At 37.2% G+C, this 16,065-nt stretch overlaps 1 protein-coding gene across 1 annotated transcript; it reads right to left on the reverse strand.

Moving 5' to 3' along the window:
* Window positions 1-510: 510 nt before the first annotated feature.
* Window positions 511-13,733, reverse strand: LOC114465828 (protein disulfide-isomerase-like). Its single transcript, XM_028451094.1, has 11 exons — window positions 13,478-13,733; window positions 10,869-11,075; window positions 10,073-10,206; window positions 9,843-9,980; window positions 7,814-7,930; window positions 6,864-6,989; window positions 6,591-6,785; window positions 6,344-6,464; window positions 2,678-2,856; window positions 698-844; window positions 511-628 (listed from the first exon to the last, which is right to left on the reverse strand). Exons 1-11 carry the CDS (start codon window positions 13,689-13,691, stop codon window positions 575-577), a joined length of 1,632 nt encoding a protein of 543 aa, XP_028306895.1. The 5' UTR covers window positions 13,692-13,733; the 3' UTR covers window positions 511-574.
* Window positions 13,734-16,065: the final 2,332 nt, after the last annotated feature.

Consider the following 16,065-nt stretch of genomic DNA (forward strand, 5'->3'; position numbering starts at 1 on the left):
TAGATTTAACATTTAGATTTAGATTTAGATTTAAAATTTAGATATAAATTTAACTTTTAGATATAGATTTAACTTTTAGCAATAACATATACCATTTAGATTTAGATTTAAATATATAGATTTAATGCTTTTTTTTTTTACCTCTACATATGTGGTTAAATGTTGTGTTAAATGTAGGAAAATGTGCTAAATATGAGAAAAGTGAGATAAATAATGAAAATGTTTTAGCTCCAACTTTTATATATAATTTTTACACTTGGCACCCCATACTTATCTGCATGATTGTAATAGATGAGCAGATTGTGTGCAACTATAAAGCATTTTGTTGGTATCACTATATAAGTCCTAACGTTTACAATATAACCATCTGTATATACTGTATATATACTGTATAAGACATCTATAGTCGAACCTACAGATGTAAATCATTCTTTTTTCTAGATTGAAGTAAAAAAAAACATAGAAAATGTAAGAATTATCTTTAAAATGACAACATTTTAAAGCATAGAATACATGTAAAGATTTTATTGGTAAAATTGGAAGATGCTACATTGTGACAGGTCAGAAGACGAGATCACAGCTCATCTTTGGATGTTTTGTTGCTGGTTCCCTCTGTAGATTCTTCCGTCTGAAAAACAAAATTCAACAATTACTTTTCTATAAAGAAAGATTTTGGAGTTTGACTAAAAACACAAACCTTGCTGTCACTCTCTTGTGCTTTCTCAGTGTCATCTTCATCATCATCATCAGCATCAGCATCACTCTCCTCCTCTGGTAGCACACCTCCAGCATCAACAAACTTTGAGAATGTTTCCAGATCTCTTTTACCGGTGTAGCTGATCACCTTGGAGGGGAAAGATGGAGTGTAAGTGTGTGTCCAAATAGTCCCTCCTATCTCCTTTCCTATCGACTGTTCCTTCACCACCGGAAGTGTTTAAGTGGTGGCCATGATAAAGAGCGTCCAAGTTCTCTTTAAGCTCAGGAAGGAGGCTCAATGCTTCCTTTTTCACCTCCTTTAGCCTAGGAAACACTAATGCATCCTTTACCAAAGGAGACAATATAATGCTGACCCACAATTCCTTGCGGCAACAACATTTAAAGGGACATGCACACCTGAGTGCTGACAAGTAATGGATATCATGTAAATTATTAATGCAATAATAACTTTAAATAAATAATCTAAAATCCATTTCTTATTATATGTAAGACATATTATCAGATTATAACTGACATAAAACAAACACTCTGTGGTTCAAGAAAAAGGGATCAGAGACATTTTAGCCACATTATTTTATTAAACATAATTCATATTAATGAGTGGAAGGTGACTGTGAGCAACCATTCTCAATGTGACATTCTTTTAGTTTCACTTTTGTTCCTCGTAGCCTGGTAACCTCTTTAACTTTGATTTACAATCAAATCATGTGATTTTTGAGATTACATCAGCGGAAAGTGTTATAAATGTGCTTTTAGTCCATTTTCAAAAATTTGTACATTTTTCACCAAGGCAGTTGTCACTAACCTTCATGGCTGTCAGATTATTACATCAACAAGTGGAAGTGTCTGATTGTCAAAACAAACGTGATGGCCTTTTCCTAAGTCCTCTCCTAACACCTTTCCTTAACCCCATCACATCATCCACAGGGTTATGGAAAAGTGGATAGTAAAGGAGATAGGAGGGACTATTTGGATGCAGCCAACTTCTCTTACAGCTCAGGAAAGGGGGCTCAATGCTTCCTTTATAACCTCCTTTAGCCTAGGAACCACTGATGCATCCTTTACCAAAGGAGATGAGATAATGCTGACCCACAATTCCTCGCGGCGACATGATTTAAAGGGACACGCTCATCCGAGCTCTCACGGAAACAAACAAAGACTAAAAAGGAATGCATATCATATAAGTTACCAATGCAATAATATGCTTTGAACAACTTAAAATAATCTAAAACCCATGATATGTGAGCCATTTTATCAGATTATATCTATATTATAACTGACATAAAAGAGAGCACACTGTCATTCAAGAAAAAGCTATCAGACACATTTTAGCCACAAGTTTTATTCAACATATTTCATTCACCTAGGAATGTTTTGCACAGTTGTACATGTGTATGCCAAGGTTATGTAGACCTATCTGGCATAAATGCAACAATTTCATAAAATCATACTTATTTTGGATTAATGTGGATTTCTGAGTGGAAGGTGTGTTAGCAACCATTCTCAATGTAGCATTCTTTTAGTTTCACTTTTGTTTCTTTTAGCCTGGTCGCCTTTTTTCCTTTGATTTACACTCAACCTGTGTGATTTTTAAGATTATATCAGCAGTTAGACACACAGGGGAAAGTGTTATAAATGTGCTTTTAGTCCATTTTAGGAAATTTGTAGTTTTTTCACCACAGCAGACGTCACTAATCTTCGCCACCGTCTGATTATTACGTCACCTAGTGGAAGTGCATCTGATTGTTAAAACAACGTGATGGCCTTTCCCTAACTCCTTTAGGAAGTTTCCTAACTCCTTTCTTTAACCCCGTGATGTCCACGGGGTTAAGGAAAAGTGGATAGGAAAGGAGATAGGAGGGACTATTCGCACACAGTCCTTAAAGTGTGTGTGAGGGCTTTTGAACCATGAAGAGGATAAGATGGTATTTTATGGACATCTCATGCATGTATTGTGTACCTCTTTGCCTCCAGCTGGGAAATACTTCAGTGTTGGAAATCCATCAATAGTAAGAGCCTCCACTTCGTTGGCGGTGGCATCCATCTTGGCTATGATGATGTCATCATGATCGGCATATTTCTCACCCAGTTGGTCCCAGATAGGACTCAGTTCCTTACAGTGTCCACACCATGGGGCATCTGCACACACGCACACACAAACAGAGAGTGTTTTTAACAAGCCCATATTTAACAAAAGCATAACTACTTCATTGTATGTGTGAGTTTATATTATCTATAAATATTTTTTGAAAAGGGTCTGTATGTATCGCCTCAAGCAGCTGTGAGAAAGTATAATTTAAGTTTGTTTATATTTTACTGATTCACATGAAAAATGAGAAGCTTTGCCTTACTACAGATATGGACAGAAATGTGCCGCTTTGGTAGTGTTGTGGTGGTCAAGACCGGTCTTGGTCTCGAGACCGGTCTCGAGACCAAATTTTAAAGGTCTTGGTCTTGTCTCGGACTCTGAAGCATTTTGACTCGGTCTTGTCTTGGACTCGGGCTGCCCGGACTCGGGATTTTCCGTCAAGACCGTTCGAGACCAGCACTAATTCCTGCTATTTTTAAACATTTTTATAATGTGATAATAACACGGAGAAGAACGGGATAAAACAATCCTTTATTCATTATTTAATCCACCCCGTATAATGACCACAACCTTCCTTATTGTGACTGAGTGACGTGTGTGACACATTCATACTGTGTGGCTCCGGTGTCAGTTTGGACCGCGGAGCGCAAGGGAGATATGAACTAATCACCGGTAAAAATCTCAGTAAAACTCCTGAAAACAATCACCAGTAATAAATATTATCTCCCTGGTAAAGACAGTAGCTCTAATAACTGGTAAAATGATAAACTGATGATATTACAGCCTATGAATGCTGGATAGGGGACGCACTTACTCTGCCTCTGGGTCCTAGTGCCAGCCGAGCGGTGAAGCCTGTTCCGTTTACCGTGTTTACTGAGGTCTGTGTGTGTTTAATAAGTCTGTGTGTGTTTAATAAGTCCGTGTGTGTTTAATAAGTCCGTGTGTGTTTAATAAGTCCGTGTGTGTCCGTGTGAAAGTCTGCATGTTTATGCATCTGCCCATCCACTCTTTTCATTATATCCATGTCTTTTAAGGCTTTATTACATAATGTCGGCTGTAGTCCGGGCCGCCGCCATCTTGGTTTATGTCGTCACCAGCGCGTCATCGCCGCAGAGTTGCACTCAAATAATATTAAATATTTTTAAAGTGGTGGTTTTTTTGTGACTTTAGACTCCAATTACATTTATGTATATAATATGTTCCCCACAATATAAACAGGTTCAAAATATAATTATTTTTTATAGTTTCTGTTTCCACTGTATCCAGAATAATAATAATAATAATTATATATATATATATATATATATATATATATATATATAATAACTATTGATTAATTTGTTACATGACTTTTCCAGGGTTTGAGTTTGTTTTATTTAGTTTCACATCTACCTGTAGCTCTATGTTTTTTACACTGCTGACAACTTGTTTGTAGTTTTATTTCAGAAAGTTTCACTTTTACAGTTACAGTTGGAAATCTTTGTGAATTGAATATCCAGTTATATTACAGCAACCAAATTAAACTATATCAACTAAGTGAATTAATAAAAATAACCTGTGTAAAGGCTTTTTCAAACTAAAATCTTATCTTGTGAAATCTGTGACCTGTTAAACCTGAACAACTGAAAGAATCAGAATAAAGAATCATTATTTCTTGGCAGAAATGCTTTTAAACACTTGCTGTACATTCAGCTGACATAAAAATCTTGTTTTCAAATATGTAGAATAATTGTGAATTTATCAGTAGCAGTAGTAGTTTTAATATTTTAGTTAATTTTTTGCAGGCACCTTTTTTTTTGTCCGTCAAATGTATTTAAAATAAACTAAAATTAAAGAGAGATGTTATTTAACTGTTGAACCTTGCCATAATTTTATTTATTTATTTATTTTTTTAAATTGAAAAAAAAAATGTTTATGGTCTTGGTCTTGGTCTTGGTCTCGGTTTGTCTCGGTCTTGGTCTTGACTCGGTCTCGGCTCCCGAAAGTTTTGGTCTTGTCTTGGTCTCGGTGCATGCTGGTCTCGGGCAAGTCTTGGTCTTGGATAGTGCGGTCTTGAACACAACACTACGCTTTGGCGCCCCCTGGTGGCTGTAAGGCTCTTTGCTTTTTCAGTGTCTGCATATAGCAAGAAACTGCTTAGATTGCTTTAGTTTTCACTGTGTGCGCCATACATCTGTGACCAAATTAAAAAATAAATAGTGATGTTGAAGGATATTTTTTTTATTTCTGTCTGGTAGGCCCTGACACTCTGTTGCTTTGGGTTGAACACTGTTTTCATGATCTCAAGGTCAATGCAGAGCTGAGGAGAGCTAGACTAACCTTGCCTGCAAGATGCCTTTGCCTTTTCGAAACCAAACCGAAACGGTTCAAACCAATCATGAGGCAGTGTTGTGGTTTAGGGAGGGATAGCCGGGTGTGACGAAGGCAGAAGCGCCAAAGCAAAACTGGTGCATGCACAGTTGCGGGGAGAGGAACTAGCTGGGCTAGCTTAGCATAGCTTCGAATCAAAACAGAAAGATGTCAACGCAGGAGGATGGTTAACGTGCCCTTAACTCGCATACTAGTGTTGCAAAAACAGCAAAAGTCACTTAATGACATAATGACCGCAGCATTACTATCCCAAAAGAACGTTTTCACCAGCGGAGACTTGTTGTTGTTGTTGTAGCAGCGTCTCTACAGCGCATGCCGATGACGACATCATTTTTTACCGTGTGATTGGCTAAAACAAATCATGGTGGACAGGTACTTCGTCCAATCAGCTTCAAGCATTCTGTTCATGTCCCTCCCTGGTTCCGAAAGTATTCGCCAAACACAGACCCAGACCGTTGTGGAGAACTGGAGTTAGGAGGGAGGGCTACACATCAATCTGGCTCTTGCCAGGTTAGTGCTTGTCTGCACTGTGATAAATGGCTAGAACACGTTCGTATCAGACTCCGCTGGGTGCAAGGAGGGTCTAGCAATAAAGAGACAGACATCAGACACGGATAGAGAACAAAGAGACACACAGATATAGAGACACATAGGTGTCTTCCTCTGGCCACCTGTGTGTGTATTTTAAATATGAATGTAACTGGAATAAACCACTGAATGATATTATTTAGGTTTCTTCTGTAAAGACCAGTTGTACGTTTGCTGCATGTCACCATGACCCAACACCCACATTTTGCTGATACGGAAATCACAGTTGCAGATGTTGACCTGTTTTGTGATTGATAACTGGCCCAAACATCTTGCTCCAACAAAACTATTGTATGGGGTTCACCCAGCCCCAGAAGATGAAATGTCTACTCCCACACTCTTGCTTCTGGTACTCACATGCATGTGAACTGTTTGCAGGAACAGCAGGCCTGCTGCTAAATTTTACTTGTGACTAACTTAGAATAAACTACAGTGAGAATGTATACTATTCTTGTCATCTGTCCTCAAAGCTGTTCAATTAAATATCTGGAAGAACGTAGAGAGAAAAACCTTACAATGTCATAAAAAGGACCAGCTTTACCAACAATTACAGTTGTACTGAATTAACAAAGGACTTACAAAACTCCACAAAGACGTTTTTGGATGAATTCTGAGTAACAGAGTCAAAGTTCTTGCCGACCAACACTTTGACTGGTTTCTTGTCCCAGTCCTCTGGGATCTCCTCTGAGCGGTAGTACGGCTGCAGCACGGAAGAGACAAAACAACAAGACAGGTTTAAAGCTGCTGTTTGGCTCAATATGAATGTTGTGCAGGTGTGTATACGTGTGTGTGTGTGTGTGTGTGTGTGCCTTTTTGAGTGCGTTACCTTTGCGGTGCCACCCACAACCTCTTGGCACAGCTGTCTCAGTGAATCTGGGCTCAGATCCTCTGAGGCAATGCTGAACTTCTTTGCCGTGTCCATGTTGATGACACGTGCAGTGGGAGCATCTTCCTCCGACACGCCAAAGTACGTGAGCACATGTGACAGAGCTGCCGTTACGTCGATCACGATGAACAGCATCTGTGTACACAGCCACACACTGTGTTGGTCACAATAAGTCCTCAACATGTGAGCTGACACATACTGCAGGTGCTATACCTTGCCCTTGAACTCTTTAGCAACCACCTTGGACTGTTCCAGCAGCGTCTTCTGACTCTCCACAGTGGAGTTGATGAAGAGGAGGCTGTGCAGGTGGATGTTTGACGAGAAGATCTTGTCTGCAGACTGAAAACAATCACACACTATAGACCAATTTAAACTAAAAAATATATGATTTCCAGCTGTGTTCTTTTAACATCAAAATTAAATTTAGTTTTAGTCAGTTTTGACTAAAATACAGTGTAGTTTTATTCAAAATGTAGTCATCAGGACTATTTCAGTTATTGTCTACTTTTAGTCGACTAAATGACATTAAGAATTTAGTCGAATTAATCAGTTACAAATATAGTCAACTAGAACAGCGATTCTCAACTGGTGGGTCGGGACCCAAAAGTGGGTCACAGACCTGTACTGGGTGGTTCGCGGACAGCTGGTCAAAAAAATAAATGTATACTTAATATCTCTCAAGTTGGACTTGTCTTTTATTTTGAAAGAAACTTTTCTTTTGACGGGCATGCTGTGAATGCATGTTACACAGATTTATGTTTTTGAAAAAGATGTGTGTGTGTTTTCAACAGCTATTTAAAAAAAAAAAAAAAAATTGGTTTGTTGAATTCTGAAAAAAACTGGGTCACTATTTAATGACCGTGGTAAAATGTGGGTCCCAGGGTGAGACCAGTTGAGAACCCCTGAACTAGAATATACAGAAAAAGAGTTTCTGCATATTTTTTAAATACTCAATTACTATTAACATTGATCAACTTAATATGGGATGGTATTAATGTTTGTAAATAGACAAATTTGATGTGTCAACCACATTAACACTGATTTCCTGTGTGTGTGTGTGTGTGTGTGTGTGTGTGTGTGTGTGTGTGTGTGTGTGTGTGTGTGTGTGTGTGTGCGTGTGCGCGTGCGCGTGTGCGTGTGCGTGCGCGTGCGTGTGTGGTTACCTCCTGACTGAAGGGGATGATCAACTCCATACTGTTTTCTGCGATGAAGGTGGTCAAATTACTTTTCTCCAACTTTCCATCTTCTGGTAACAGAAAGTCGGCTCTGCCATCGTCAAACTTTGGGCAAAAATATTAGAATATTATTATATATTTTTTAAATCAGCTTTTGTTTTGAACTTTTCAGCACTCAAATCTGTGTTTTGTCACTAAAATGTTTACGTTTTATGTCACATTCACACTAAAATAGATTTATTTCTTCACTCGAATACATGTTAGTTGCATCAATAGCACAAAAGGAGATTATTTTCTTTACAAAATCACAAAACCATTCATTTCAACATGGCAGTCTATATTTTTACATTCACAAATGTAACTCTATCATAAACGCTATAGATGCTCTTCAACCCAGACAACTTAACAAAAAAATATTCAACATCAGAACTAACTCAAAACTCATTTAAAAATTCCCTAAAAATATGTATTAAACAATTAAAAAGTCTTTGTTACTGATTGCTATTGGAAAAACAAATGTTTTATTTTTTTTCCTTTTTGTAAATTGTGTTCTGAAAAATTGAATATTGAGTCACATTTTAGCTATCATTTTTAATCATATTTGTTTCTTCACTAGAATACACATAGTATATAATGTATAGTTTAAAAACACACAATTCAGATGTAAGGTATAAAGTTGTCATAATGTCTGAGTAATTTATTCATAATAATCAACTTTTAGCCTTCACGATCTGTGTTTGCATATCATATTGTTGTCAAATCTTTGTATTTTCGTTCCCATAGAGAGACTCTGGTGAAATAACATTTTTGAACTGACCCTTTGACGCTGAGTTACATTTCTTTCAGTTGTTTAGATGTTAACAGTGACGTGCAGTCAGGGTAGGCAAGGTAGGCAGTGCCTACACAAGGGTGAATTGATTTTTTGATTATTTGTTTAAATTATAATATAATTATAAATTATGTATTTTTCCATCTCCGATAGCCTACAGTACTTATAAGTTTGAAAGTGTCAGCATTTTGTGCTTTTCATAGCCCAAATGACTAAACGTCGCTATTTCCTGGTACGGCAGAGATGCTGCACAGTCTCACTCCGCTGTAAGGCAGGAGGAGGCCACACCCTCTCCCAAAAGCACACGGCTGCTCTGCCTCTGTTTCCATAGCGTGTTTTTATGTGTTTGCACATGCGCAGTCAGTTCCCCAAGATGAAAACCATTTACGTCCAAAGGCAGCTCTCTACGCTGCCTTTGGACGTAACCGTACTACATACCTTCAGAGTGCATTAGTGAATTGATAGAGCGTGGCCACTGCTACGTTCTCTAGCTAGTGGGTGGGATAACACTAAAAGCAGGATGACAGCGCTGGAGACGATAAAGAAACTTTCCTTTGAGGAAAAATGACAGTTTTTAAAAGATGGGAGACCAACACCTGAGCTACCTGACCTTCAGCAAAGGTAAAGTCAGAAAATTGTTTGTATTTTCTACAGTGAAAGGAAGGATTGGCTTTGTAGATGCTCCTCACTGAGGCTGTTTTGAGTTGTTGTTGTTGTCACTTTCTCCGTGTTTCTGTGTTTCCAACACAAACAACGGATGCGCTGCCGTGTCATGAGACATATCTTGTTGGGAGAGTATGGAGTCTATATTGAATCATTGTTTATGTTTCTTTAATGTTGTTAGATGGCTAAATGCTTGTTCATGTGGATCTTGTTGGGTTTTTTTTTCTTATTATGAATTTTATATTTTGTTAAGCGCATTGAGACGACTTTGTTGTAAATTGCTTTATACGAATAAAGTTGAATTGAATTGAATTAACACTTGCCAGCAGAAACATATGAAACTGTCATTGGCGTTGACATTGGTGGTCTCGATTTGCAATGCCCTGCCTACCCAACCCTAGTGCTCACTGGATGTTAAGATATTATTCCTAGGACTAGGAACATTAGCTATGTGGATATTACTGTTTAAAGTGAAGAAATCTTAAATCCATCTACTAGGCAACACACTGTAAATCATCTTCACACCTTTTTGAAGAGCACCACTGAGCTGGCTTTGACCTCGTACTCCTGGAAAACCTCTGGAGTGGCAGTGAGGCCAAACTCTACATCCGTCACCTCCAAAGAAACTTCCTTAAAGGCTTTGGCTTCATCACTGTCCACACTCTGCAGGAAGGAATGAGAGCATGGCGCAACTCCTGAGGTCAACATGGACGTAATGTATAGACTGTACTATGGATGAATGAGTAAAGTCATACATGAAAGAATCCCACTACAGTGAGGTTGTGTGCATCGATGAACTGAGCAGCAGATTTCACAGAGTCAAGTGTTGGAGCACCAGGACCAGAATGTCGCTTCATCCACTGTGTTATTCCCTCCACTGTCCTCTTCCCTGCACAGCACAGCACACACATCCCAGGCTTGTTGGAATCAGGGTTGGAGTCAATTATAATTGTACTCACATAGTTGATAATTACAATTATGACATAATTATAATTTTGAAAATCTATTGCTGTCATAACCGTAATGAAATTGTAATTGAGTACAGATAATTGACTTTGTAATTGCCATGAAATTTTTATAAAAAATTTCATGGCAAAACAGTTCTACACATATGTAGTTAATAATTGTTAAAATATGATTCATATCAAGCTTTCCCACAGTTTACCATTAAAAAATAACAATTTAAAACCTATATTTTCATTGATTAGGAAGCCTAACAAGGTAACCAATACACAGGAAAGAAAATAGATGATAAATATTAGTTTTTCAGTGTATTTTACAGCTGATTTTGGACACGTTATCATAAAAGATGCTAGCAGAATGCTAACACAAGAAGAAGGTTAACTTTTATTAGGTTATTTATTTCAGGATCAGTAATTGTAATTGAATTTTAATAATTGAGAACATAGATGTAATTGACTTTCTAATTGTAATTTAAAAAAAAAATAAAAATGCCGATAACTAGTTGTAATTGTACCTCAAAAATGTAATTGACCCCAATCCTGGTTTAATCAGTGAATAAAACATGCAAGTGTGTGTGTGTGTGTTTACCGCTGTAGTCCACTGGTGTCTTCCTGTCTCCATTCATGAACATTTTCAGAGTGGGGAATGATCCGATCTCAAACTCCTCAGCCAGCTCCTTTTCCTCCGTGGTGTCTACTTTAGCCAAACGTAAAGCTGGCACTTCTTTCTTCAGCTTCCCAGCAGCCTCAGCATAAACCGGCTCCAGCTGCCTGCAATGTCCACACCATGGAGCATCTACCCCAACACACACACACACACACACACACAGTAATAAGGGTGAGGAAAAAAACCCCAAAACGATTCACAATATATCGTCAATTTTAAAAATAGAAGGCGTCTAATTGTACAGTTGTCATACAGACAACCCCTGATGCTTTTGGTGCGGTTACCGAAGTACAAGTACGTAGCGTCTTAGGGTTAGAGTTAGGTTAAAACCCTATATCGCAACAATTTCTAGGGTTAGGGTTAGGTTTAGTCTTAGTCACGTGCCCTAAACTGGCCAAATAGGGGTGTTGCGTACGAATAGAATGTCAATATATTGATACAGTAACTGTACGGATAGCCACTGCCTTCAAACTAATACAAATCATTTTTTTTTATACAGAATTCAATATTCGTGACATCATGTCATAAAAAGGAAAATAAGTTTAGATGCTGTAATACGTTCCATGTGTTATGTACATGCCTTTTATTTTGAATAGACGATGAAGGAGGTCAAATGAGCATTTCAGGCTTCAGAAGAATAAAGTGCTCTGCTTCAGAGAAACTTTTTAGTCGCTGGTTGTTAAGTAGCTTTGGTCTGGTTTTGGTGAAAAGTGACACAGGACTCTTTGGAAGACTAAACATTTACAGTTGGAGACAATTTGAGAGATTGACTCGAGAGTTTCAGTGGATTAGCTGATGCTAATACACAGCCACTGACTCTGCTAAGGTGCTAGCTGAACGCTAAAGCCATGAGGTGCCCAATGGAGGACCTCAGGGAACAGACTGAGTACGGAGCAGGATTAAACTCATCTGTGTTCATTTTCCTTCTCCAAAGGTATCATTATTTTGCTGTGGGTGAAACAGCCAGTGTGTTTTAAACTACACCGTAGCCATCGCCGTTTAGCCCCGCAACAATAAAACTGGGTAGTCAGTCATGATACTGTAGTTTATTGCCAGCAATAGGATTTATTCTTATTATCTGTTTATAGACTCTGAAATCTCTGAAATCTGATCCTTCTAAGACAGGGATGGGGAACTCCAGTCTAAAAATCCTAAGAAGCAACCAGGCAATAGGTGATACAGGCAGTTTGTCCAAACAAACATACAGTAAAGGATAATTTACAATGGATCAGACAGGTATGGCTGTTGTGGCTGCCCTTTATCACATAAATATTAATAATAAATAAAAGGAAAAGGAAAAACATATTTACAAAATATTAATAATGAAAAACTATAAATAAAGAAGAAAAAATATAATAGAAGGATGAACTAGATAAATAGGAATGGGTTCTCCACCCCTGTTCTAAGAGATCTTATTTTGAGAAACAAGATTTATATTGTAAGATACTGGGACCTGAGACTGATTACATTTTGATTTGTCTGACTGATGTGCATTGTTTTTTGGAACTTTTATGACTCATGTATTGTTTCTAAAAGTGTATGATTTCTTTTCGGATGATGTAATTAAAATTGCGATAATTGTTGCTATCGAAACGCAATACCTAATAAATCAGAATTGAAATAATATGTATCCATATATCGTGATTAAAATCAAATCAATACAAAAGCATATCATCTCAGCCCTACTATATATATATATATATATATATATATATGTATATATATATGGTTAGGGTTAGAGGATAGAACACGTGGAAGTATCAGGTATCATGTGCTGACCTTTGATCCCCCACACTGAGCTGCTGTGTGGGAGAATTGAGCCAGAATAACATCTGGACAGACCAGGCCACGTGTGATGGATGCTGAGCCCAGCCAAATACTGCTGGGAATTCACCTGATTAGCTATTTTAATTTTTTTTTTTTTTTTTAAATCACTTCTAATTACAGTGGTGGGAAATTTGTGGGCCAAAAAAAAGACGACATTTTGTTGTAGCAAGAATTACTCTTGACATTCCTTATGTTCTTTCTTTATTTGTATATAACAATAAGCAGAACATTAAACAGACAAAAGAAGAAAAAAAAAACACATTAACAGCTAACATTTTTAATTATTTTCTGTTTATCATGTTTTATTTATCTATTCATTCATTTACCAATTTATTACTTTTCACTTATTCATCACACTACATTTTCCATGAACTTTTCTTTTCCCATCCCAACTAAACAATGCGGATCCCTGTAAATATTTATTTTTATCTGTAAGGTGAGAAGAACCAGCTCATCTGTAACACACACTGGACACTTTTACACCATCACAGCTGGCTTCAGTTTCTTCACGTTTCACTCACACATTTCTATTTTTGGTGCATGGTGTGAAATGTGTTTGCCTGCTGTGAGTTAAAGAAGAGTTTATTTGGATCTCCATTTGTCACAAATACTCAACCTGGAGTCCATGGATTATAGTGACTCATAATTAAAATGACTTGTTCCTGTAGATATATATTTTAATCGTGGTGCTGATATCTACTCACAGAATTCCACCAGGAGAAACTTGTTTTCTGTGAGAGCTCTTTCAAAGTTGTTGATGTGCAGCACCATGACGTCTTGCTCCTCCTCGATCTCAGTGGTCTTCTCCTTGGTCACAGGTTCCGTGCCGTTCTCAACCTGTGGCTCCTCTGCCTGCATGCAGGAGGCCCACAGCAGCAGACCCAGCACGGGAACGTACAGCAGCCCTTTCACCCTCATCTCTGTCTCAGGATTATGGAACTGGCACCTTCAACACATGGGTCACCTTTATCTCACAATGAGAGCGTGTGTCCAAATGTTACTGGCTTTTCCTCTCAACCAATGACAGGTGAGAACTCCAGGTGAGTGTTTCTAGTCTAGTCCAATCACACAGTGCCTTGTGGATGCAGATTTGAGTATTTGGGTGTGGATGTTTTTACAGGATCTAAAACTGACCTATTGTCTCCTAATCACTCTATCTTTTTATTAAACTACCATCCAGACAGCAGCACTAGATGTTTAAATCATCACATCACTCTTTGAACTCGTATCATTGTAAAGTTATGCATACTAAAATAAAGAGCAACTTTTCACAACATTTAGCAACAAACCACATTTAATATTTACTTTTTTTTGCAAATGTTAAATCTAAATCTACATATTAAATATAAATATAAATGTTAAATCTAAATCTAAATGTTAAATCTGGTCACTGGTTAAACTAAATATCTGGCTAATTAGCAAATTCACTAGAAGTTCCAAAATAATTCATTCAATCATTGACGGAAACAAGCACTATCCACGGGCCTATTCAGACGGCGTGATTGCGCTTCACATTTAATATTTAGATTTAAAATTTAGCATTTAGATGTAATATTTAGATTTAAATGTAACAATTAGATATGACATTTAGATTTAATATTTAAAATTTAGATTTAACATTTTGATTTACATTTCATATTTAACATTTTGATTTAGATTTAATATTTTACATTTTGATTTAAATTTAACATTGACATTTTTACGAGAAAAGTAAACATTTTTTAAAGTAAAAACAACAATTAAATCAATATTTTGCTGTAAAAACAATTATTTTAAGTAACAAAGCCATAATTGCCATATATATATATTTCCAGGGCCTCCACTTCTTATTCTTAGATTTGGGTCAAATTTTCTCAAAAAAATAGAAATGTACTAATAATTTGTGGGAATTTAATGGAAGTATTTGTGAGAAATTGTAGGTTTTTAGAAAATTTGGATGTTCCTGTGACAATTTGCAGTTAAAAACTACATTTTCTTGCTTGTATTAATTAAGTTTTCCGGTAATTTCAACAGTAACGTAAACACATTCATGCAAATTTTTGACAAAATACAATTTTAGTGTTCATAGAGAAAAAAAAAAAAACCTAAAATGCTCTCATGCCCACAATTGGATTCCGTGCAAAAACAGCACTTTTTAAATCGTTTTTTCCACATATGGAGCCAATGAATCAACAAATTGCCAACATCTCCACGCTGTTGTAATAATAACTGAATTTTTGACAGCGGTTTGAAATCTGCCTTTAAATGTTACCAGCAGCTGTCTCACACAGAGGTGACTGGTTTAGTCAAATAGTGAAGCTACAGGTGACGTTTGACATCTCAACTGATGTAAAATGTACATGAGAATGCCACCTTTTTATTTCTCCTTTGTCCCATTAGTGTGTGAATGAGCTGATATTGTAAAGCATTTTGGAAATAGTTTGTCATAAAAGCATTATTTAAATCTGGTCCATTTTAATATTTACCATTTACTCAGAATTCCCTAAAATTGCCTGGCCTCATCATATGCAGCTGTAATCTAGTTTTTGTCAGGGTCTGTTTAGTTTGTGTTAAGCCCTTGTGGTCTGCTTTTTGTTCTATTAGTACAGTGAATTTGTGTTTTCTTTGGAGCCTTTTTGTATATTTTTGTGCATTTCTGTTGTCGTTTTGTGTACTTTTTGTAAAAATATTTAGTTTTTTTGTTTTATTTTACTCATTTAGTATATTTTATACCTTTATACCTTATGTGTGAGGGCATGTTTTGAGATGACGGTCTCGCTACCCGTCCTCCTGGTTGCCGTGTGGAACTCCGTGGGTTCTCTCTCACACGCACCCGCATCAGCCGCGCACATGGACATACTCCGTCACAGGTTGTTGAAATGCGTGTCTCACACGCATTGGGCGTTTTTTGAGAGAGAAAAAAAAAAATGAACCGGAATTACAACGCGATCGAAATTTGAAGCTATCTCAAAACAAAATAAAAATAACTTGTAGGAGTACAAAAATGTTTTTGATATTAACCTTCTTTTGTGGACTGGAGGAGGGTCTTCTTCTATTGATAATTAGAGGTAATAAATGAAAGCAATTTCCCCCTGGGATAAATAAAGGAAATCTGAACAGATTGGTGAGCTCGCGCCCCCTCACACTGGGGTCAAAAGCTGAATAGGTTTTAATTTCTAGTGAACGTGACTGTGCCATCTGGGCTAAATACAATTAAAATAAACATTTAGCAACACCAAACAAGTCCAAAATTATGGATGCACACACTCGGCGTGTGTGCAAGAAAGTTCAGGTCGAACAGACACCGCGTCAG

This window comes from Gouania willdenowi, chromosome 1 (assembly GCF_900634775.1).
Source record: "Gouania willdenowi chromosome 1, fGouWil2.1, whole genome shotgun sequence".
NCBI lineage: Eukaryota > Metazoa > Chordata > Actinopteri > Blenniiformes > Gobiesocidae > Gouania > Gouania willdenowi.